We start from the raw sequence: 25381 nt of genomic DNA on the forward strand, positions 1-25381 counted from the left end.
ACATGGACTTTGGCTTCAGACTGAGGTTCAGATATCAACCCTGCCCCTCACTGGCTTCCTCATCTGCACAGAGGAAGCAGGGTTCATCTCAAGGTCATTACAATATTAAATAACAGTTAATGTAACAGGTTTGCTGTGTGCCAGCCAACTGTGCTAAGTGTCATATGTGCTGCCACTCATCCCTCACAACCATTCCAAGAGGTAGACCCACCCTCCATGTTAGAGAACCCGGCGCTCAGGCAGGCATTCATTGCATCTCATTCAAGACATGTCTAATGCTCATTCAGACACTGAGTGGATAGACACGGTCCAACATGGAGAGCCATTTTTACAGTTGTGCTTCCAGTTCACCTTCCCACTAAGCTAGATTCTGGCCTTTGAATTCTCTGGGACTTTGATTCAGTGGGTCAGCAGACCCACCAATAGCCATTTCTCTGCACATTCTATGTTCATGCTCTCTTTTAATTGGTGTCTTCTCTGCACTCCTGAGTCTATATCCTTTTCAGAAAGGGAGTGTTAACGAAAGCCTTATTTCTAGCTCCTGAGGGCCTCTCCAGCATAGCCTATTGGTAATGGGCATTTCCCATCTGTTTGCACAGATCTGGGCAGTTCCTTTGGTGCGTGCACTCAGTGTTCTCCTAATCTGCAAATTAGTGATTTATAATAAAATTGCATCCGGAAGATAATTACCATTAAAGATCTTGGGCATTACTCAGAGCTGGGGCTTGGCAAAGAGTAGGTCAGAGATAAAGTGTTTCCCATCAAGTCTCGTTCCCATAACCGGGTGTGAACAGCCTCCGACCCTTGTGCCATCATCTCAGAAATCCTGATTCATGTCCCAAAGATTGAAGTTTTATAAGTGTCCTAGGCTTTTTGCTTATACTGGGTTTGAACTAGCATCCTCAAAATAAGGACAGGTGATGGGTCTCTAGGTAAATCCCTTCCCCGGTTCCTGGATTAGGGGCCTGGTCGGGAGACTCACACCTCACTGTCCACCCCCAGAAGTCTCTTCCGAGGACACATCACACATCATTTGCAAGGCAACTCGGTGTTCTCCAGCGCTGTCCTGTGTGTCTAGGATTTTGGTTTCCCAATCAGTCCATTAATCAGCTCTTTAAAGGCAAACCCAAAGTACCCCCTTAAAGTCCCTGTGCTTGAGCAGTAACGCCTGTTGGTTTCAGATGAAATCATTGGTTCTGCTTGGAGGAGTTTGGTGATGCTGCTGACCCTGGCGGATTTTTCTCCACAGAATTCACAACCACCTGGCATATGACGTTTATCTGTTTATTGTCTTTGTCCTGATTAGCACATGAACTTAATAAGGATGAGGAGGTTGATCTTGATGGTTGTCCTATTCCTAGTGCCCAGAGCAGTTCCTGGCTCACTGTGGGCATCCAGTAAACATTCATTGGATGGGAAGATGGCAAAATGTACTTAGCCCCTGTGTGCCAGGCACGGGTTCAGCACCCTCCTTACATCACCATCTTTAGTCCTTGAGATTTTAGTGTGAGGGAAGTATGACTATCCTCAAGTTACAGTTAGTGACATCGAAGCAAAGTTACAGGACTGGAATTCAAATCCAGGTCTAACTATAAAACCTATTTCTTTTGCTTTTGGTTTTGCTTCTTTCTTAAACACAGTAATTCAGCAGAGGTGGAGTTCAACTCGGGATCAAGTAACTTTAGCAGGCACTCAGTTGATTCTGCTACAGTCAAAGCTGCACAAAGCTGCTTCTAGAAGACCCTCATCTCCTTGCCATTTAGATAGAATGCAGGATAAGGAAGAGGTCCCCTGGGCCCTCCAACAGCATGGAGGAGAACAGACATCAGCAAAAGCCCTCCTGGCAAGACAGATGTGTCCAAGGGCAATGTAAGTGGCACCAGGTGGATACGCTGTCTTGTGGCCCCTTGGACAGGTCCTAGTACACAGAAGCCTGGTGGCTTCCAGGATGCTTTGCTGTGGCACTTGCTGTTCATTGTCAGGAAGGACTCTGGGTTTGTACGACTCCAGCAACAGCCCATTTTTTGAGATGCTTCTTGCTCCTCTAGCAAACAGTGCCCAGGAATGGATGCCATGTGTCAGTCCTGGTCCTTCATTCTCCAGGCTTCAGGCTTGCCCCATGGTGGCCTGGCCATAGGTGCGTCACCATGGAGGCCTGGGCATAAGTGCCTCAGCCATTCCTCTCACCAGTGCTCCACGGGGAACTGTGTCTAGTCCCCAGTAACACCTCAGCCAGCAGCAGGGGGAAGAGAGAGGGTCACACTCCAGGGTCAAGAGAGGACAGAGGGCCAGAAGAACATAAGCAGGCAAAGCTTATAGGCTGCAGCCAGCACAGCAGAGCCCAGGAGAAATAATTTCATTTTTTTCTTAAAATAATTTGATCAAAAATAATTTGATCAATATATATGTAATTAAATATTCTTTTTTGGAAAAAATGAACACGTTCTAATTTCTTACATTTGTTTTGTGGCATAGAGGTTTATTTATTTTATTATTTTTAGTGGGAACAATAAGGAAGGTAGGGACTGGGGTCGTGGCTCAGTGGTAGAGCGCTTGCCTAGCATGGGTGAGGCACAGGGTTCGATTCTCAGCACCACATATAAATAAATAAAAAGATCCATCGACAACTAAAAAAAAAAATGAAAATAAAAAAAGAAAAGAAGGTAAGTAGGAGACGGCCTAAACCTAATCTTCTTAGAGCTTCGAGTCTTTAAATATCTTCCTGCAGCCTGAACAGGAACACACAGTCTGTCTCTCAGTGTTCTCAAGTCACTGGTTCAAGACAGAGTCATGCTCCACAGAGAAGCCAATACTGACTAATAATTCTGACTGACGGACATGGGAAGGCATTGGCTTGGAGCAGAAGGTCAACTGGCCAAACCACACTGTGGGAACTTCAGTCCACAGGCGACTGGGTCCGGCTCCCACTTCTGTACCACGTTGGGGGATCAGAGCCCCATGCAGTCACGCGTTCTCTAGCAAACCTGTGGGGAACACACTCGCCTGCCCAGGCCCAACGAGGGGACGAAGAGACACAGGTAGAGCAAAAAGCCAGCCTTGACTTTAATGGCAATCTTGCAAGATTGGGTGCCTGGCAGTCAGGGGCACACAGATGGGGTACAACCAGCATTTTATCCCCTAGAGTGCAAGATCCCTCCCCCAGTTCCTCATGGCTGAGTACTGTGGGGTACACAATCCTCCCAAACTTCACTGTTGGGGCACACCCAAAATGGCTCCCTCACCAAGACTTCAGTAGGCTATGTGATGTGTTTAGTGTGTAGCCAGGGCGGGGAGCCAGCTATGTTATGTTAGTCCAGGCCAGAAACACTCTGATTCGGCATAGAGACCCAAGGTCATAAACATTAACTGAAGCAACCTGTTGGCAGTGTGCCTTCTTTGTTTGGTCTGCATTTAAAAAGGGCCTATGGAAAAGACTTGGGGGCTAATGGGGACAAAATGGGGCAAAATGGAAATGGCCGGGGGCTGAAGGTAAAGCTGGAGGCTGTGGCCACCTCAGAATGGAGCATGTCTGCTTCCAAACTGCATCTTGCATCTATCTTCTTCCACCTGCAGAGCCCTGAATCTGTTTCCTGGGAAAGAGCCCCTGCACCAGGTTCGCCCAGGTTTTACTGACTTACAGGTTATTTAAAGAAATATGCCTTTAGTTGTCCTCATCTCCCTGTGTTCTCTTATGACAGGGAAAGTCCCCCTGAATTGAGTGCCTTTTGGCACCTACACAGTTTATCTCTGTTGGTCAGGTGGCCCCTTCTTTCTCCCCTTCTGTTTGCAGAGGGGCTGTAAATTTTACACTTCAGTGTTACCTGCTTGTAACTTGCCATCTTGCTCTTCCCTCCAGCTGTCTCTCTTATATCCCAAGTCATTTTACATTTAAGGCTACATACTGTATTCTGAAAAATGGACCGCTGGACTTTCCTTCTTTGTTTTTTGGGGGGGGGGTATTGGGAATTGAACTCAGGGGCACTCCACCACCAGTGAGCCACATCCCCAGCCCTATTTTGTATTTTATTTAGAGACAGGGTCTCATTGCCTAGTACCTTGATGTTGCTGAGGCTGGCTTTGAACTTGTGATCCTCCTGTTTCAGCCTCCCGAGCCACTGGGATTTCAGGTGTGAGCCACTGTGCCCTGCTGGACTTACGTTCTACCAACTAAGGTAGACCCAGCTGCTCAGCTGGATTTTCTATTTCGCACAAACTGTGACTGCAGTCCATCAGACATTTGCATCCCTTCTGAAACGACCTCTGTACTTTCATTTCTCTTTGAGGGAGTGGGCCACCTCCTAGCTTAGCCCAGATGCCAATCACCAGGCTGCAGTGATTGGTTCAGGGAAGACCACACAACCAGGTCAGGTCAGATCAGTCAGAGCTAACAAGACCAAGTCTGGGAACCTCTTTCTTTCTTTTTCTTTCCCACTGCTGATGTGACCTAAACCTGCTCCTTCCACCACGTGGAACCTACATGGGGTGCAAAGCCAGAGGAAGATGAGCTAAGATCCCGAGTGGATCACTGAGCCCTGATCCAGCTGTGCCTCTCTCTCCAGACTGTGAAGTTCCTTGAGAAATAGCTTCTCTTCTTTGTTGCAGCAAAACATGAGGTACTCGGAGTTGAATTTCTGGCACTTGATGCCAAAGGAGCACTTCAAGAGGGAGCTATTGTGGGTGACATGGACTGAATTGCCCTTCCCTTAAATGCATCTGTTAAAGTCTTACCCTCAGTACCTTCAGAATGTGACTATTTTTGGAAATAGGCTTAATATAAAATGAGGCCATTTGCGTGGGCCCTAATCCAATCTGACTAGTGTCCTTATAAGAAGAGATTAGAACAGACAGTGCACAGGCTGAGACAACCACGTGAGGACAGAGAAGGCAGCCACCTGCAGTCCAAGGAGAGAGGCCTGAGGAGAAACCAGACCTGCTGGCACCTCGATCCTGTGCTTCCAGCCTCCAGAACCGGGAGACAGCAAGTCTGTAGATGGGGCCCCACAGGCTCATCTGGGTGGAACCATGGAACAGGGACATGGGGCATGAAAGGAGCAAGTTAGTCAGTCCTTCGGAAGGATGAAGCTTGAGCTCAGGAGGAGGCCCAAGGAATCAGTGGAAGAATATGGATTGAGCCTGGCTACTGCTGATGACCCTAGGCATAGAAAGGAGACAGCTTCTGGAGCCTTCTGCACTAGAGGAGACGGGACCTCTGCCTTATTTGTCTTTACCACACCCTGTGCCTCTCCTCACACAGCTCATTAGCTCCTGGGGCTGGACTTGGGTCAATTCCTTTTCAATTCCCACAGCCTATAGCACCGGTTCCCAGAATGCAACACTGACGCCCCTGGGAGGACATTTGTACACCACTGGGGTATTTCGGTTTCGGGAGGGAGCCCTCCATGCTGGGCTTTCTGTAGTGTGTGGGTGAGGCAAGGCCCATCTGGTGTTGGGTTTTTCTTTTTCTTCTTGATTGAGCCTAGAGTTGTTCCACCACTGAGCTACCTCCTGGCCCCTTTTATTATTTATTTTGAGAACGGGCCTGGCTAAATTGCCTAGGCTGGCCTCGCCCTTCCTGCCTCAACCTCCTGGATAGCAGGGATGTGCCAGCCATGTGCCACTGTGTCCGACTCCTAGGTTGGTTTTGAACTTTACCATGAGCTTTTATTATTCTGAAAACTCACATCAAAGATGGCCACACCGGGCTGGGGATGTGGCTCAAGCGGTAGCGTGCTCGCCTGGCATGCATGCGGCCTGGGTTCAATCCTCAGCACCACATACAAACAAAGATGTTGTGTCTGCCGAAAACTAAAAAATAAACATTAAAAAATAAAATAAACTGTTAAAAAAAAAAAAAGGTGGCCACACCACTTGTACTCCTGTGTCACCACAGCCACTGCCCACCTGTGCCAGTCTGCATGACTGACTGCCTAGGACCACACTAGAGACTTCCTTTTAGGTCTTCTGGTGTAGTCAACCTAAGTGTTTATACATGGGAAGGGAGAATATATGTGTGTGTGTGTGTGCACACACACACACATATATGCACATTTATTTATTTATAAATTGTTTCCTTTTACTTCTTTCTACTTCAGTTTTTGTAAGAGATGGGATCTGTATTTCTTCCTTGAATTCCTTGGTTCAAGTGATCCTCCTGCCTCAGCCTCCCAAATAGTTGGGACTACAGGAGCATGCAATCATTGTTAACTCATGCAGACAAATAGGTTATATTATGCAGGGACTTCATTTTAGGATAGGGAAGAGGATATTACATAACATGTTATTAAAGGGGGGAGACTGGGAGGGTGAGCCATGCATTCTGCTTGGGGACACTTAGACTCCCCACCTGTGCTTCCCAGCAGACTTGGGCTCCTGCACATCCTCAGTCTCTACCCTATAAGGCCATGAAAGGGCTGAGCAGACAGACAGAATGAATGGGATCCCCTGGCTGGTGGCATTCACAGCCTCCTGTAGCAGAGTGTGTGGAGGGCTGCAGAGAGATGGGGCTGAGCACCCTCTCAGGACCTGGGCTCCGTGGCACTCTGGCCCCGGGAAGCCCCCAATCAGACACGGGCTCCAGTCTGATCCTGGACTAGCTAGACTTTCAAGTGAAAGTAAGAAAAAGTTGTTCATGATGACTCCTGTGACTTCCCTCCAGAAAGGCGCACATACAGTCTCAAGGGACAAATGGCTCTAGAAGATGTTAGTCGGGGCTGATCAAGGCCCTGAGGGCTCTTTGGGCCAGGATTGGGGCAGGATAGGGAGAGAAACCTGTCCCTGGTCTTGGCTCTTTCCCCAGACCTGCATCCTGGTGTTGCCAGTACAGATGCCCAAAGGCTACCTGGACTGCTATGAGGCCACAGGGGCCTGATCTGGGACCTGGCCATTCTAAGCCTGGACAGCTTGATGTGAGGGGCTTTGGGGCCCAGTCCAAGGTCTTGGTGCTGCAGGGGCTGGGCTTCCATAATGCACCACTGTCCTCGGAACCTCAGGATCCAGTGGTGGGTTGGCCAGAGCCCACACTGCCCCCAAGGGCCAGGGCCACTCCCCAGCCTCAGCTCCGCTTTGGCCCTTCCAGCTTGGCTCCATGGAAAAAAACTGGGAGGAAGCCGACCGTGCCTCTTCCTTCCACAGTTGTTCTTGGAAACCAAAATGTTTATTTCCCAGCCTTTTGGTAGTCCCTCCAGGGAGGAACTGTCACAGACAGGCAGTGGAGGCATAGGGCAGGATGGTGACTCACCAGGGCCATCCTGTGCCTCCCTGCCCAGCCCTGCTGTGTGTGGAAGCCCAGGTCCGAATCATGTCAAAGCCAGCCTGGGTCCCTGCGTCAGCGGGGCCATCTCTGTTTCCTGCTGGGTCCCTCACAGGGAACTTCCCTGAGCCTGGCCCTGTGGCCACCAGAGAAACAGGGATCTGTGGGGATTTGCTGGACTGCCTCTGGGACCGCCTGCCTTGACCTGGCATCTGAACCACACACAGCCTTCAACCTGTCGCGACACACAGGACGGGCAAGGTCAGGCTGCCAGCACCGTCCCCCCAGCTCACAAGTGGTAGAGTGCAATGGGCAGGTTGAGCAGGCCTGCCCGTGACTGTGGAAGCTGGTCTGTGTGGGCAGGCAGGGGCAGGGCACACCCTGAGGGCCTGGACAAGGACAGGGGCCTCCGATCCACATTTCCTCCAGGCGGTGCCTGGAGAAGGTCAGAGAACTTGTGGGGCCCTTGTGTGCTGGACCTTGCAGCAGAGACAGAGCTAAGGGACCCCAGCTGCCACCACCTATAGGGGCCTTTCCCAAGGTCATTTCATGCCAAGGCAGCACCTGTACTTCAACAGTACACCCGCGTTGCAGCCCCTGGAGAGCAAGGGCTAGGAAGGCCAAGCACGAGCCTTCCCTGGACGGTCTCTTCCCGGCCCGACACCTCAGTTCTGCCTTCATCCCCTTGGCCAGGGTTGAGGCACCTGGAAAATGTGCCTTGCTAAAGATGGTTGCTTTTTACTATGGAAGAAGGGAGAAGGTGTTGTGGGGATCAGATCCATCAAGAGCACAAACAGGCATCGCAGAGGGGAGAACTCCAACTTGATTTTACACTGGCAGGCCCAGAGGAGACTCTGATCTCCATCTGAGCCGCGGCTCCAGTTTCCCACAACATTTATAGGCTATCTGGTGCCATAAAATTTCTGGTCTACAGAAAGAAGGCCCTGCAGCGGGAGGGCGGGGCGGTTCTAGCTGGAAGCCTGTTTACAGAGGGAGTATGATAAGGGGAAGAACTGGCTCCTCTCACAGGGCCTCCATAAATCTCAAGCCTTGGACCCAAACTGCAAGGGGGCGTTTACACCTCAAAGGGGAGTAGTTAGATTCCTAGAGTTATTTGCAATCCAAAAGGTGAGGGTCTAAGGTGTTAATTGGGTTTCCCAAAGGAGGGCTGACTGCAATAGGAGGGGAACTCTCCTTTCCAGGACAGTGTTCTTGTAGTTTATTTTACATTCAGGCCTGGTTTTGCCGCCCACCACAAAGGGAAATGGGGAAATACTGCACACTCCACAAGAAACAATCCACCTCTCTGGATGTTTCTGGTCCCCGAGACCCTGATGGAGACAGCACCTTCATCCTTCCCCAAGCAGCACCCTACCTTGCTGGCTCCCTTCCTCCCCACTGCAAATCCCCTCTAACACAGGACCCTTCAGGGCAGTCCCAGAGCTTCCCTGAGCCATCCAGCCTCCCCTCCCTCCCAGGACAGGGGGTGTGAGCACCCAGCCTCCTTGGAAGGCAGAGTTCTGAGGCCTTGGGGTCTCACCCTGCTCCTCTTACCACTTCACCCCAAAGGACTTATCCAAGTATTGTTTCCAAATGAATCCAATGTTCTTCCTTAGAGGAAATCTGGAAGGATGTTTCTTTCATCTTAATACCAGTGAAACCCCATCCGCTTCCCAGCCTCACTGGGTTGACAGGGCCTCACCACTCACTGCCCACCCGGGAAACCTTCAACCAGGGGCATTTTCTCCCTCTGACCCCTCTAGATGGCCCAGAGCTGAGGTGCCACTGCACTAAGAGGCTCAGCCTCTCAGTCTGGGAGTTCCAGAAGGATAGATTGAGGGCTCCCTTGGCAGCCTGGGTCCAGGGTCCCTGCAGGCCTGTCCCATAGAATTCTCTCTTTCTCCTTGTGTTTTCTGTTGGGGTGCCAGCCATTCCAGTGCCTCCCGCTGCAGCATTCCCAGAGATTTTCCAGTTAGGAGTGCCTCCTTGGAGCTGGGACCTGCTACATCCCTAGCAGGTAGAAGTGGACGCCACGGCTTCACTGTAAAGTGGGGGCACTATCTTGATGGGTTCTGATGGGTTCGTCTCGACCACTGGCATTTCAGGGACCAGAGATGCTGTCAGAGCCTCAGACTGTGCTACACTTGATGATGCTGCCCCTTCTGTTCACACCATGCCTTCAATCAGCCAGACCCCCTGCCTGCTGACCTCTGTCAGAACTGCTCCCGGCCTCGGGCCATATTTGTTTGGTTTGGTTTGGTACCAGGGATTGAACTCAGGGGCATTCCACCACCACTGAGCCACATCCCCAGCCCTATTTTGAATTTGATTTAGAGACAGGGTCTCACTGTGTTGCTTAGGGCCTTGCCATTGCTGTGGCTGGCTTTGAACTCATGATCCTCCTGACTCAGCCTCCCAAGCCACTGGGATTACAGGCATGCGCCATCACGCCCTGCCATATTTATTTGAATGTAAGGGGTGGCCTGGGTTTGTATCATTTTTTTTTTCTGGATAGTTTCTCAGCCCCTCTTCAAAGATGGAACTGCAAATCCTCAGGGGAGGGAATGATTAATTCTATGTCTTAGAAATCCCTGAACCTGGACAAGCAGCTGCAGCATGTCTGCCAGCTTCAGCACCTCCCCAGGACCCTGGGACTCCTCCCCAGATGGACTCTAGGCTGCAGAGGAGGTCAGGGCTGCTCCCCTGACCTGCAGCAGGAGGGAGGAGGTGGCAGGGCTAGAGGTCAGGCTCTTTCTTCCTGCCTCCTTGTTGGGGAGCTTGTCCTCAGGGACAGGCAGGGAGGCACCTTGAAGCAAAACTAGCACTGTGAACACGAGAGAGAGAGAGAGAGAGAGAGAGAGAGAGAGAGAGAGAGAGAGAGAGAGAGAGCCTTGTCCAATACACATAGAAACATTTAAAAAGTCAAGGGCAGAGAGCAGACAGCAGTTAGTGAGCATGCCTGTTACACCAGTGACTTGGGAGGCTGAGGAAGGAGGATCACAACCTGAAGGCCAGCTTGGGCATCTTACGGAGACCCTATCTCAAAATAAAAGATAAGATGCAAGGGCTGGGGGTGTAGCTCGGTGGTAGACCTGGGTTCAAGACCAGGCTGAAAAAAACAAAGGAAGGAAGGAGGCTGGCCAGGAAGACAGGGTGTCAATCGAGGCAGCTCTGTGTGGTAGGGACTGGACCCTGGCAGGCCCGGACTCCGGCAGGACCAGGCAGGACCAGGTCTCGTCGTCCTCTGATTCTCAGAGGCAGGCCACTCACCGCTGCAGGCTTTAGGGCGACAGAGAGAACGGCTGCCCGGCCCTAGGCCACACAGAGGGAAAGCAGGCAGAGGGACAGAAGGCGAGGGCCAGGGCTTTGTCCAGCACTGCCCCCGTGGAGCCCAGGAGGCCCCGTTGGGCTCAAGCTGTTTTGGGAAAGGTTTGTGTGGCTGGGTTTAGGAGCCATCTCGCCCTGGCTGCCCGCTTGCTCGTCTGTTGTAGGGAGCTGGGCAGGAGGGAAGGGGACGCCAGGAGTGGAGCCGCCTGGGCAGGATGGTGCAGGGCAGAGGGGCCAGGTGTCGCCACCCTGGGGACACCGGGGGCGCTGGGAGGGGCAGCGCCCCAGCAGGTTCTCTCCCACCCTAGCTTCTGGACAGCAGGGTCAGCCCTTCCCGCTGCCTCCTCACGGGACCACAGCTTTTCTTTTGGCTTCAAATGTTTGTCAGCATAAAAGACATCGTGGTGCGGCAGAAAGGAGTTTTGTTGTTGTTGTTGTTTTTTCTTTTTGTATCAGGGATTGAGCCCTGGGGTGCCTTACCACTGAGCCACACCCCCAGCCCTTGGTATTTTTTATTTTGAGGCTGGCCTTGAACCTGTGGTCCTCCTGCCTCAGCCCTCCCCCCCCCCCCCAGTCACTGGGATGATAGGTGTAGGCCACCATACCTGGCAGAAAGGAGTTCTTTATCTTATCCTTGTCCCACGGTTCAGCCCAACTCGTGGGACAGTCACTACAGGTGGGGGCAAGGGTAAAAATGGAAGATTTAATGTTACTCTGTGAACTTCCTATTATTGTGAATCATGTGGACTCAGAAGAAAGAAAAAGGGAAAAAACTCTCCAGAATGTAGTTGCTTTTAAAACATTTGACATTAGCCAACTTGTTGGCGACTCTGATTGTCATGCCACTGGATGGCATGTGGAATATTACAGTCCAGTGGTATGCAGGAGAGTTCCTCTGCAAAGTCCTCAGCTGCCTGAAGTTTTTCTCCATGTATGCCCTAGCTTTCATGATGGTGGTGCTAAGCCTGGGCCATTCCCTGGCTATCACCAGACCACTAGCTGTGCAAAACAACCGCAAGCTTCAACAGTCCATGACCAGCCTGGCCTGGATTCTCAGTAGTATTTTTGCTGGACCACAGGTAATCCATTATTCATGAACTTGTATTATTATGGGAATCACAGATTTCCCATCTAAATCTGAGTAAAGGTCTTATTAAAGGAAACACATGTTGCATTATTTTTAAGAACCCAGGGTCTAGTAGTCAAGGTGGTGTTTAATCCTGATTGTTCAGTTTCCTCAAGAAAATTTCTTAACATCTCTAGGGTTCTGCTCCTTTATTTATAAAATGGGGTGATACCTACTTCATGAACCTTTATAATAATTAAATTAATCATGTATTAAAATATCTATTATAATATTTGGTACATAGTAAATGTTCTCTAAAAAGTAGCTATGCTGAAATTGAACTCATCCGAATCCTTTTTTTTTTTTTTTTTTTTGAGATGGATTCTCTCACTATGTTGCTGACTAGGATGATTCAAATTCACAATTCCATGCCTTGAATTCCTGAGTTCCTGGGATTACAAGCGTGCACCACTGGGCTCAGCTTCTTCCATTTTTCCTTTTCTTCTAATTGACATACATTTAATGATTAATTGAGAGAATTTTTAGGAATTATTAAATTTGCATAAATATTAAAAAAAAAAAGATTAATCAACTGCCCAGACATGGTGGCACATGCCTGTAATCCTAACTACTGGGGAAGCTGAGATAGGAGATCACAAGTTCAAGGCCAGCCTGGGCAATTTAACAAGACCTTTTCAAAATAAAAAGGACTGGAGATGTAGCTTAGAGTAAAGCATGCCTAGCATGTGTGAGGCCCTTGGTTCAACATCCAGTAATGAAAAAAAAAAAGTCAACTATTTATTCATGGCCCTTGGGACCATCTGCAGGTCTCACTGTGAAAGCATCATATGGTTATGTTGATTTGGGGCAAATAGGACTAGTGGTTTAAGCTAAAACAACAAGAAAGCCAGGAAATGCTTTGTGACTTGCAGGACTCCTTTCTGCATGGAAAGGAGATGGTCCCTGTGTACCATGTCTCTGGTCCTCAAGGTGTGTTGACCTTCCAGGAAATCACCCAAATGTGGTCTCTTTAACATCCACTCTTCCAGGTCCAACCCACATACCACCCTTTGGGCTCACATCATATGCCCTTAAAAGTTTATTTTTAAATTCTGTATTTTCAAACTTGCTTACACATGAGTAACAGTTCTCACTGAAGTCCTAGGTATTTGTGACTATGAACAACACCCTGGTGAGAGCCTCACCAACCCCCTGATGCGTGTTTGCTCTGACACCATCCTGGAAGCCAAGTTTGCCCTTCCAGGAGTCCCTTTTGAGGCCTGGGTCTTTTTGCCACCTCACTCAGGTCACACAACAATTGGAGCTGCAATGTGGCTCACATCTCTGGCACACAGCAAAAAACCAAAAAACAAAAACCTCACTCACTCAAGGCCCAGGTGTACCCCCTGGTGTCCCCATGGTCAGGAGCCCCTGCTTCACTGCCTGCTGAAAAGTGCTCTTGGGAGGGACACATTCTCTCCTTCTAAGACACCCTCAGCTTCCTGTTCCAGCACTCTGGGAAGCAGGGCAGGAGAAGCAGCCCTGGGGAGGCAGTGTGTCATGAGTTTTCAGCAGTGACCCAAACCCGACTTTCCTGGAAGGAACTATTTTTAGCCTAAGCAGCGTCTTACCATAATTCATCTCTAGATTTACGCCTGGGGTTTCAGCGAGTTCCTCCTCCATCCCGCTGATTAGATCCAGACCCGAGCTGGCTCAGAGACCTCTTCTTGGACTGAACTCCCCCTGCAGGAGCTCCCAGGCAGACAACCCAAATTAGCTGCCTGGTGTGTCTGGACTGTCAGGCTTTTTGGCTGAATCAAGGTGGGTTCATGCTGTTGTCCCACTTTGTCAGTGGCAATTACCAATCTCTCTCTCTTTGCAAATGGTCTCAGCTCTTTGCCCTCCAATGGAGAGAGAAGACAGGCCGCTGTCTGCTACCTCTGCAAAGATGAAGCCCTCCGCGCTGGGGCTGGGGCTCAGTGGGCGGGCTACTTGACTTGCACATATGAGGCACTGGTTCGATCCTTAGCACCACATAAAAATAAATAAACAGGTTAAAAATACACATTATTATTTTAAGAAGATGAATCTATCCATGAGCTGCGTATGGTGCCACAGAGATGTGCAGCCTCCCCCTCCTACAGTGCTCAGGGCTTGAAGACTCAGATGTGTTCTCTCTGATCAGAGCTCAGCCATTCCCTTTGATGTCCCATGCATAAATGAAGATGTTGACTGAAGTGTTCCGCATATTCCAAGGATTTAATTTGAGGTCAAGTTTTTCCCAGCAGCAATATCTCGACAATCCTAGAATCTGAGTGATAGGTTTATGAGGATTCATTAAACTATTCTCTACTTTTGCATATATTTGAAATTTTCACAATTAAATATTTCAGAAGTCATATTTGGCTCCCTGCAGAGTGTGTCCCACTTTGGAAAGACTGGAGTGGTCAAAGAAGCACATGAAAGAGTGACGGGAGCTTGGTAAGTCCTATGAATGGGGAAATTTAGGCATTTGGTTTGGAGTACTGCTCTAAACTCAGGGAGCAACAGGGCAGAGTCAACGTGGTATTGGCTCAGAGGAAGCTTCAGACCTAAGTAATTTTGCCCCCCATCCTTAGCCCTTTTTATTTTTTATTTTGAGACAGGGTCTTGCCGAGTTGCTTAGGGCCTCACTGAGTTGCTGAGGCTGGCTTTGAACTCGTGATCCTCTTGCTTCAGCCTCCCAAGTCGCTGGGATTATAAGGGTGAGCCACCATGCCTGGCAATTTTGCCTGTTTTGACAAAAGTATTCTTTGTACTCACACCCCAACATACCATATGAGTTAAACACACTGAATTTTACTCAAATAGTACCAATTTCATACTGATATTAAGACATCACATAAGTGTTCTAGGATTTGAATGAAGTCTTAAAAGATAACTAAAGAGGTATGGTAGTTTATTCAACTGCATCAAGCCATATCTATCTGTTCTAGTATCATCCATGGCCACAAAAATGATAGAGACCAACCCAGATCCTGACATACTGACCTGCTGGTAAGAATCTAACTCTATTTTTGTTATAAGAAAATAAATCCCCTGTTATTAAAGCCACGTTTAGTTAATATGACATTGTGAATAATAAAAAAAATTTACATCTGGCCTCTGCCTTGTTTCTGGCATAAAACTTCTAATCCCTTTGAATTTCCAGGGTGATAGTTCTAATGATAATTCTGTTCTAATGAGGTGACTCCTGGTTGGAGGCTGGTCACCAGAAAGATCAGGCCGTGATTAAAAGCTTGGAACTTTCAGCCCCATTCCTAGCTTCCTGGAAGGGAGAGGGGCTAGAGATTCAGTTAGTAACTGATCACGCCTACACAAAGAAGCCTCCATAAATATCCCTGCATTTCAGGGTTTGGAGAGCCTCCCAACTGCTGTATTGTGTGGGAGCCTAGAGATGTCACGGAAGCTCTGTGATCTGTCTCCCACACCTTGTCCTATGTACCTCTTCATCTGCCTGTGTATCCTTTATAATAAATCAGAAAATACGAATGTTTCCCTGAGCGTCCAGACAACCTTGTTTTATGGCTGTTTGGCCAGAAGTACAGGTGACAACCTACTATTTGTAATTGACATTTGAGGTGGGGGTCAGTGTTGTGGAACTGAGTCCTTATCCCGTGCAATCTGACTTTAACTCCAGGTTGCTAGTGTAAGAATTGAAATGAGTTATTGGTCACCTATTTGGCATCTGCTAGACGGTTGCTTGGTGTAGAGAAAAACCTCCATAAATCTGTGTCAGAAGTGATACACTGAGTTGGGTGTGTGAGAATAGCAAAAACAGTCTGTTAGCTGGCTGTAGTTACAGTCTGTAATCCTGCAATCCCAGCTACTTGAGGCTGAGGCAGGAGGGTCTCAAGTTCGAGGCCAGCCTCGAGCTTGCAATTTAGTAAGACCCTATTGCAAAATAAAATAAAAAGGGTTGGGGAGGCTGAGACAGGAAAATCACAAATTTAAAGTCAGCCTCAGCAAACGTGAGGCCCTAAGCAACTCAGTGACTCCCAGTCTCTAAGTAAAATACAAAATAGGGCTGGGAATGTGGCTCAGTGGTGGAGTGCCCTGAGTTCAATCCCTGGTACTTCCCCTAAAAAATAAAATAAATAAAATAAAAAGGGCTGGGGATGTAGCTCGGTGATAGAGCACCCCTGGGTTCAACCTCTAGTATTACCAAAAAAGAGTTTTTTGGTTTTTTTTTTAACATAAACAGATGTATATAAAATTATTTCTGAATTAGACCTCTTTGGTCATAAGTAATAGAAACCCATCTTGAATCAGTTAAAGTAGGCAAATACGGTAAATCCAAAGGATGCTGAAGGATGGCTCATAGAAAGGATAGTGGCAAGAACGAGGGCATCTCCAAGAACTTGGAGCTGGGGACCAAGGATGTTTGCATCTTTCTGAGTGATGGCTTCATTTTCTTGGCTTTTCATGTAGCGAAGGACGTGGCTGTTGCCTGTGGGGATGTTGTCTCATTTTACAGTGACCTGATCACACTTCAACATAAAAGTTCCAGGGAGGGACTGCCATTGGCTCAATTTGGATCCTATGCTCATCCTGGATCAGTCACTGTGGCCAGAGGGATGGGGTAAGTCTGAGCCATCTGCTGAACCCTGTGGTCAGGGATGGAATAAGTGGGATATATTACTTTTCTGAAATCACCTGATTCCAGTGTATGAGAACTGGCCCCAAGCTACCATGAGACCAAAGAAAGAGGCAGAGAGATGCAGGATTACACAGAGTACAATTTATTGGGGACTTGCTGACAGAAGTATGGTCCCTGGGCAACAGCAAGATCAGGTAGATCCCTGCAATTTGGGTCAGAAGATGGGGACTTATAAAGTGGTCAAGGACAAGCTGACTTCATCCAAGACAGAATGTACCTGTTTTATATCAGGCTAATATCAAAGAGCCAGGCACATTCTTAATGCCAGGGTTCAGTTCTAAAGCTACACATACCACTGTAATGGTCGTGTGTATTTATAGCCTGCTGGAAAACTATTCATGGAAAACCAACCAGGGTTACTCAGGGGCAATCACGGCCGTTATGACTCAAGATGGCTGCAGTCAGGTCAAACTGAATACACATAGTTATCAAAAGGGAGAGGCGTGCTGGCCACACAAATAGGCACCACACAGTGACCATAATCCTGGCAGTCAGGCAAATGCACTTAGAAGGGAAAGCAAAAAGGGAAGCAGGGGTGGGAGTGGGTATCATTGTTGCTCAGTGCCCAGGCTCAGAGGCACAGAAGTCTGGATTTTATTCTGCTTTCCCTAGCTGTGTGAACTATGAGGAGTTTCTTAACCACTCTGTGCCTCACATTGTTCACCTTGTCAAAGATGAAACCTAGGTAAGAATGATTTCATTCCGGCTATTGAAATAGGGAGAACACGGGGCTGGGGTTGCGGCTCAGTGGTAGAGCGCTTGCCTGGCATGTGTGAGGCACTGGGTTTAATTCTCAGCACCGCGTATAAATAAATAAAAATAAAGGTCCATTGACAAAAAAATATTTTAAAAAATAAGGAGAACAGCGCAGATCTGAACATCTGTCTGCACAGGATGGTTTTACATTAGACTTGTTTAGGGAGGGGTGAACAGGTTACAGGTGGGCTGATTTGTGGTTGGGATGGTTTAGCCATCAGTGGAAGACTCGGGCAATTAGCTGATCTAGAAATGTTTATCTCTGTGTCTGAAAAGTTTTGGGGGCAGGGGTTCAAACAGTTCTGATCTCAGCTAATTGACCACATGACAAAGAATAAGCAGTTGAAAAGTCTGTTTTTGTCCTTATTGCAGGTAAATAAGGGAGTTACCTGTGAGTCTCATGGGATTCATGAGGATTCCATAAGGATTGTCTCTTGGAAAAGACAGTGTCTTATTCAAGTCACTGGTAATAGAAGATAGTTTATTTTTATTTTTTATTTTTAGTTGTAGTTGGACACAATACCTTTATTTTATTTGGTGCTGAGGACGGGACCCAGGGCCCGGTACATGCTAGGTGAGCACTCTATCGCTGAGCTACAACCCCAGCAACAAGTAGTTCTTTTGGTAAGCTTTTTCCCAGAACACAAAAGGGAGGATTTCTAATTGTAGCTGTTTTCCAGGAGCACAGGGTTTAGGTAAAGTACAACACAGACAATCTGTAAAATGCTGAAACTATGATCCATCCTATAATTAAGGTGTGAAATAAAGAATCTGATTTGCTTAGCATGATACTGGGTATAGGGCTGCACATTTAGCAAATGAAAATACTAATAAAATGTGCTATGTGCATCATAAAATAAGGCAATACTTGGCATATACTTATATGAATAAGTTATCCAAAATTTAACTGGGAGTCCTTGGAAGTCTCCAACTTGGAGGCACGAAGGTGGAAACAAGGAGCCGCAAACCACAGAACCTCCATACCTGGAAGGGTGGGGGGATTTTCTCCTCCTAGGGCCACCTCCCCAGCCTCTGGCCCAGAGTTGGCCACCAGCAGATGGTCACTGAGTTCTGCTTAATTTTAGTTCAAAAGCACCAGGCGCAAATATCTGCGTTCCCTTTTTGTTTTTCAAAACCCAAATTTAACATGGACAACAAAACAAAAAAGTGTCCCAATATTCCTGGAAACTGCTGCAGTGGCATGGAACCCTGGTGCCCGGGGCTTTAAGGTAGACCTCGGGTTCTGTGGTGGCCCCAGGCATCCTGTAAAGGGGAATATCCAGGCCTATTTCTCTCTCCTGGGAGCAGAGTTTACTGTCACCTCTGGGCGTGTTTTGTTCTAGGACACAGCGAGCTCCCTGCGCTCGGCGGTTCAGCCTGCTCCGGCTCAACCCCGAGCCCCGCACAGCGCCTGGCACCGTCCGTGGGATGAATTAATGAATGAATGAGTGAGTGAGTGAATGAATGAACGAACGAACGGTCGGATGGACAGACAGTTCTCGAAGGCCTGGAGACAGCGCGCGATGACCAGCCGACCATCACGCAGCGCAGCCTCCACCGCCTGGGGCGCTCGGCCGCCCGCCTTTCCTCCCAGGCTGCTCAGCGCAGGCAGCGTCCTGAGTGATTGGCTGCGCCGCCCCACGTGACTCTAAGCTGGCGGCGGCGGTTGCCCGGGTGACGGCCGGAGAGGTGTCCGCGGAGCAGCTGGTAAGCATGTCCTTCGACGCCGCGGGGGCCACCGGGAGCCCGCGGTCCCCGGGCGGGGAGGAGCCGTGGTGCGGCCGGAGAGCTGCTGACCCCTCGCCCCCAGGAAAACCCCGATGCCCGCGCCTCTCGCCTGCGCCCTCGGCCCGAGGCGGCCGCCGGGAATTCCAAGGACCGGGCCCCTGCTTGCCGCAAGTAGTCCCTGATCTTTGCTACCGTGGCCAAACTTGGAGCGGGTCCCGCAACTTGGAGGGCGACCGTGCGGGTGGCCAGGGCTTTAGGTTCCTGCCACCTCCGTAGTAATGTTCATCAGCTGGCTCCCCTCCTCAGGCGCCCAGGTTAAGCCCAGACTTCATCTAATCTAAGCGGACGCGATGCTTGTGTGCAGATTAGTTTTCCGTACAAATGCCATAGCCTCCCCCGGATCCGGCCAGTTTTTAGGCCCTATATTTCTCTCATAGAAATTCAGAAGCCGCTATTACAAACCCCACCCGTGACTGGAATTTCTCCTACTTTTGCATAAAGTAAAGCCCTGGTTCTCAAACTTGAGTGTGTGTGGAAGGCATCCAAGAAGCTCGTTTAAAAGGCAGATTCTGGCCTTCCTGCCTTGCTGCTCATCAGTAAGAGCAGGCTCGGGGCAGGAATTTTCATTTGCAAAAGCACCCCAGGCTTAGAATCCCTAAAGAGCATGTTGTGTGGGGAATAACCTGAGTTCAGTATCAGCAGGGCGAGCTGGAGGGAGCAGGGAGAGGGATGAGATGAAGGCTGGAGAGATGGGTGGGCTTTAGACATGAACTAACTTTCTTTTCCCACCTTATGTGCCTGTCAGGTCTGGAGGACGTGTCCTGTTGCTGCTTTTGGATCTCCAGCTTTTTTGTTCACATCCCCCTTTCCCTCTGAAGTTCATGCTGTGCTCTGTGACACTTGCCACCCCTCCTTAAGGCAGTCATTTCCAGGGCAAGTTGCCAAGTTTCCTTTTCCACTTTTTCTACTTCCTTTTTAGAGATTTCAGCTTCCTGGCTTCTTCACTTTCCTCATCCTCCTCAGCTATGGGCATCTTTTCCCTCCATCCTCATCCACTTGCTCCTGTGGTTGTGAGCTTTTTATTACTATGTCACCTCCAAAATCTTGACTGCCATCGTGCCTCCCCCTCTCTGACCACACCTTGTGTCTTCCAAGCTTCCGTTTGCCTTACTGTGCCCGCTTTGCAGAGCATTCACCCATCACCCTTTCACTGTCTAAGCTCCATTACTGGCCTCCCTTGCCCCCATTCATAACCCAGCTTAGCTTCGGTGCCCACTCACTGTTAATCTTGTTTTCCTTCTTTCTGTTGGAAAGTTAGCTTCACCTTTGAAAGTGCCGGGAGCCAGTCTTTAGGCTGGGGCCATTTAGATTGGAGTCCACGCGTCTTCAGTGGACTCCACGATAGAAAACCTGCCTTGCTGCCTTCTCTCCAGACTGCCAGCATACTTCCTCTCAGCCAGTTATCTTATTTCTTGTTCTACTTCTCTTCACTGACTGTGTTCCTTTCTTTGCTCACACCCATATTTTCCCCACACTTGTCTCCAGCTCCAGACACAGATATCCACCAAATTTTTAGCACCTCCACTTGATTATTATTTTTTTTTGTTTTTTATTTTTTGGTACAAGGGTTTGAACCACTGAGCCACATCCCCAGCCCTTTTAATTTTTTTGAGACAGAGTCTTGCTAAGTGGTTCAGGGCCTTGCTAAGTTACTGAGGCTGTCTTTGAACTCCTAATCCTCCTGCCTTAGCCCCCTGAGCCTCTGGGATTACAGGTGTGTGCCACCGCGCCCAGCTTCCACTTGATTTTTTTTTTTTTTTTTTGGTGCTAGGGATTGAACCCAGGGCCTTGTGTATGCGAGGGAAGCATTCTACCAATTGAGTTATATCCCCAGCCCCCACTTGATTTGTAAATAGTCCTCTTAGACATATAGCCACACACATTGCTTGATTTCATCTCTGATCAGGGGGCTCTGTCCCTCTCCAAATTTTTTTGTCTCAGCAAATTTCATACCATTCGTCAGCTGCTCAGACCAAGCTGCCAGTCTTCACTTCCCCTATCATCATGCACACAGTCCCCAGCAGGTGAGCACTTCTGCCTTTAACATCTGGAGTCAGAACATGGCTCCTGGTTTCTATTACTCAAGAAGCCTACACTAGTCTATGGTGTGCATCTTGGGATAGCATCCTCCAGTCCTCCATTTTCGGTCCCTGCAGTCTCTTCCCTGAACATCAGACATCAGGTTGGTCACAAAATGGAAATGCTGTTTCATCAGTCTTCCTCGTTGCTCCCTCTGGGCATTCGATTGCCTCAGACTAATGGTCAAGCTGCTTACTGACCCCGTTAGGCCCACCTTCCCTGGCTCCTGGCTCCTTACTGCCTTCCACTGTCTATCTCGCTCATCTCCTCTTGCTATACCCCAGCACCGAAGCACTCCAGAGCCCTTCTGCCCAAGGTCTGTGTAGAGTCCTTCTTTTCAGTACTTAGTCTTTATTTTTTGGGGGGTGGGTACCAGGGATTGAACCCAGAGGTGTTTTATCACTGAGGTACATCCCTAGCCCTTTTTTTTTTTTTTTTTAAGACAAATCTCGCTAAGTTACTGAGGGCCTCACTAAGTTGCTGAGGTTGGCCTTAAACTTGTGATCCTCTTGCCTCAGTCTCCTGAGTTGCTGGGATTTACAAGCACCACTGCCCCTGGCAGGGCTTAGTCTTTACTCAAATGTTATGGGCCCAGTGAGGCCTCTCTGACTACCCCATCTAAAATAATCTCATTTCTGTCTCCTCTAGGCTCTGCTTATCTTGTTTTCTTCAGACCTAAAGTTATTTCTGCTCCTTCGTGAGTGTTCTTGAACACCTACAATGTGCCAGGCACTGGTCTGGGCACTGGGGATGCCAGGGAAGCCTGTGTTCTCAAGATCCATGGCCTGGTGCAGGGAAAGAGCAGACAGTGAGCAGGTGCATTACTGAGAAGATGTGAAAGTCAGAGCAGAGGCCAGGAGAGGACCACTTAGAGGGTGGCCAACAGGTGTCTCAGGGGAGATGTTTAAGCAGACACTTGAATGAACTGTGGATATCTGCAGCCAGGGTAGTGAAGTAGAGGAAATAGCTCATGCAGAGCATATGCTTTGGGTGTCCAGTGGCTGTCTGTGTCCACTGGAACTGCAGGGTGGCCAGTGTGGCTCAAGTCTGTTCAACAAAAGGGAGAATATAAGAGGCCAGGCTGTTAAATGCTTAGAGAACTGGGCCTAGGGAGTCTGGCTTCATCTGTAGGGTCCTGAGCAGGAGGGGAAGTCCCTGTTCCTGGTGCAGAGATTGGAGTAAAGTGAAGAGAGGAGGTGGAGAGATGAAGTCCCCAAGACAGTGATAGTGAGATAGAGCAAGTGGGGGACAGCTACTGAATTTAACCTCCCTGTGTTCAGATAATTCTGACCAAATGTACTGGCAGAAAAGGGTCAAGTTCAGGTTCATACATCCTTAGAACTGGAAGAGATCTCATAATTTCTGTTTTGTAAATGAAAAAAGGCTCTAAGTTTCAGTGATTTGCCAGTGAATGGCACAGTTAGTATTGGGACCCCACCTTCTTTAATTCCTTAGGGTGGTGGCACCCAGTTGGGGTAAGTGGTGGGCCACAGGCAGGCTGCTTGCGTGGCTTAGAGAGGGAGGGCAGACAGTGCTCTCGACCTCACTATTGTGCTTCCTTCTGCTGCTGTGATGAATTCTCATGAACTCAGTGGCTTGAAGCAGAGCCAGTTTATTTTCTTACAGTTCTGGAGATCAGAAGTCTGAAATGGTCCTCACTGGCTAATCAAGGTGTTGGTGGGGCTGTTCCTTTGTGGAGCTGTGGGGGAGAATCCATTCCTGCCTTTTCCTGCTTCCGGAGGCTGTCCTGCTTCCTTGTTCCTTGTGCTTCCTCCATCTCCAAAGCCCACGGTGGCCAGTTGTGTCTTTCTCCATCTCATCACTCTGACACTCGCCCCCCTGCCTCCCTCTTGCTCTTGATGCCCTCAGTGATCCTCTTGGGGCTGCCTGATGATCCAGGTCAGTCCCTGTCATTGAAGGTCCGTTGATTACCCATCTTAATTCCTCCTTGCCATGTCGCCACCCATATTCACAGGCTCTAGGGATTGGGACATGGACATCCTGGGGGCCATCATTCTGCCTATCACAGCCACCCTTTTGGACTTCTCAGGTGATTGAAGTGAAACCTTGTCTTATGTTTTTGCCTTGTAGAATTTTGCTGTGAGAATTCCTAGTAACAGTTCACTATGGGGGATATTTTGGCTCACGAATCTGAATTACTTGGACTAGTAAAAGAGGTAGGTATGTTATTTAAAACACGGGTCACAGAAAAATTTGTATTTTATCTAATTAAATTTTTTTTTTTTTTTTGGTCGTAGATGGACAGAATGCCTTTATTTTATTTGTTTATTTTTATGTGGTCCTGAGGATCAAACCCAGTGCCTCACACACCCTAGGCAAACACTCTGCCTCTGAGCTACAGCCCCAGCCTCTATTTTATCTAATTTTTTAAAGTTAAAAAATATTTTTGGTCCTGGGTATTGAACCCAAAGGCATTTTATTTTTGAGCTACATCCCCTGTGTGTGTGTGTGTATGTGTGTGTGTGTGTATGTGTGTATATCTGTGCCATGGAGCTACATCTCTAGCAACATTACCTATATTTTAATGATTTATATTCTCCTGTTCTTAGGAACATACATGATTTCTGATTCCATCTGTTTCAAGTAACAAATTCCCAGGGACCTACTGGATCCAAATCCATCAGGTCTTCTGCTGATCCCTTTCACCTCTTTGAAAATGTTGCACAAGTCATTTTTTTCTATTAATAATTAATAGTGGGCTGTGGCTGTGGCTCAGTGGTAGAGTGCTCGCCTAGCATGTGTGTGGCCCTCAGTACCACATAAAAATTAATAAATAAAATAAAGGTATTGTGTCCAACTACAACTAAAAAATAAATATTAAAAAATAATAATTAATAGCAAATCTTGTAGCTCACACTTTCCTCCTGAAAGCAGTTTTATTTTCTGAAATACTTTTTTTACATTTTCTGTGATACTTTTTTTCTAGGCTTTTATAGTGCATACTTATAAGTAAATTTTAAGCTGAATCCCATATTCTCCTAAAGATAGCAGTTTACTAAGTTCTTTATAAATTCATTATGATATTGAGCTGGTACAATAATATCAGACAGTTACACGTTGATATGAAAACAGAAATATATGTACGATACATGTTCAATGATGTTCTTTTTTTAAAATTATTAAGGCATAGGTGCCAAAAATGTGTATATTTAAGGTATAAGAACTTGATTTTTTTTTCTTTTTTTTTTTTTTTTTTTGAAGTACTAGAGACCAAACCCAGTGCCTTGTACTTGGTAGGCAACCACTGTACCACTGAACCATATCCCCAGCCCTAGAACTTGGTGTTTTGGTATACATTGTGAAATGATCACCACAATCAAACTAATTAATAAATAGTTAACTGGGTTTTTCATTTGTTTTGTTTGGTGGTGAGAACACTTAAAATCTATTTTCTTGGCAAATTTCAGGTATACAGTGGTTCCCTATAAGTACTGATGTTGAGCACCTTTTCATATACTTGTTGGCCTTTGTGTGTCTTTGGAGAAATATCTGTTCAGGTCCTTTGCCTGTTTTTAAATTGATTATTTGTGTGTTTTTTTTTTCCTGCTGAGTTTTATGATCTCTTTTATAGTATTTAGATTTTGCTGAATTTGAAGACACCTTGAAAACATTTTCAAAAGAATGCAAAGTAAAAGGAAAACCGTTGTGTAAAACAGCAGGTGGATCTTTAAGGGACTCCAAATCATTGATTATTCAGGTAACATTTTGCTTATTTTTCATCTCTGTAGAGAATTAAGGTTCTCTCAACTTGCAGCATATTGAATAATGATGGAATCGTTTCTGGGGACTTGCCCAGGGTTACTTTAGACCATGTGAGTGTTTATAGGTGAATTAATTGCTTCATCTTTAAATCTCTGTTCCCTACATAGGAAAGGGGTGGCCAAATAAGAACTTTCATATTTTGGGGGAAGAAGAAGAGGAAACTATAGGAACCAGGATAGTGTAATTTCTATCCTGAGATTATTAATCTAGGTACTAGGGATGGAGCATTGACAACCAAAGCAGAACCAGTCCTCTGCCTCACAGTGCTTTGGGAGGTTGAAGGGGACCAGGAGCAAGAGTGATAATGACAAGGCAGTGTCCTACCACAAAGAAAGCCTGAGGCAGCTCTGAATACCAGCAGGCTGCAATGAGCACAGAAATTTGGAATTTTCCAAGGATAGAAAGGACCTTAAACTCCTCATTTCATCGTTAGATGCCTCGGTTCCATTTGTACCATTTCGGGTGTGATCAGTTCACCTTGAATGTTGCCAGTGACAAGAGAACAAGTGATACTGACAAGGAAGCCTGTATCACCTTCAGGTGATATTATTATTATAATTATTATTGTGATTTTTGCACCAGGGATTGAACTCAGGTGCATTCGACCACTGAGCCACATCCCCAGCCCTATTTT

The 25381-nt window shown here is 47.7% G+C and overlaps 1 protein-coding gene across 3 annotated transcripts in view; it reads left to right on the forward strand.

The window, feature by feature from the left end:
• The first annotated feature begins 18738 nt into the window (after positions 1–18738).
• The window catches only part of Armc9 (armadillo repeat containing 9), a 131889-nt gene continuing 125246 nt past the window's right edge, over positions 18739–25381 (forward strand). For all 3 annotated transcript variants that reach the window (XR_006850808.2, XM_046439776.2, XM_046439777.1), the window contains exons 1-3: positions 18739–18804; positions 23056–23141; positions 24557–24682. Coding sequence is in view for 2 of the 3 variants with exons in the window: in XM_046439776.2 (XP_046295732.1) it covers positions 23091–23141; positions 24557–24682 (177 nt within the window). In the remaining variant the exon portion in view is untranslated. The remainder of the gene's footprint in view (positions 18805–23055; positions 23142–24556; positions 24683–25381) is intronic.

Source organism: Marmota monax, unplaced genomic scaffold, assembly GCF_021218885.2.
Source record: "Marmota monax isolate L192 unplaced genomic scaffold, Marmota_monax_Labrador192_F-V1.1 WCK01_AAM20220418_F8-fsc00041, whole genome shotgun sequence".
Classification (NCBI taxonomy): Eukaryota; Metazoa; Chordata; class Mammalia; order Rodentia; family Sciuridae; genus Marmota; species Marmota monax.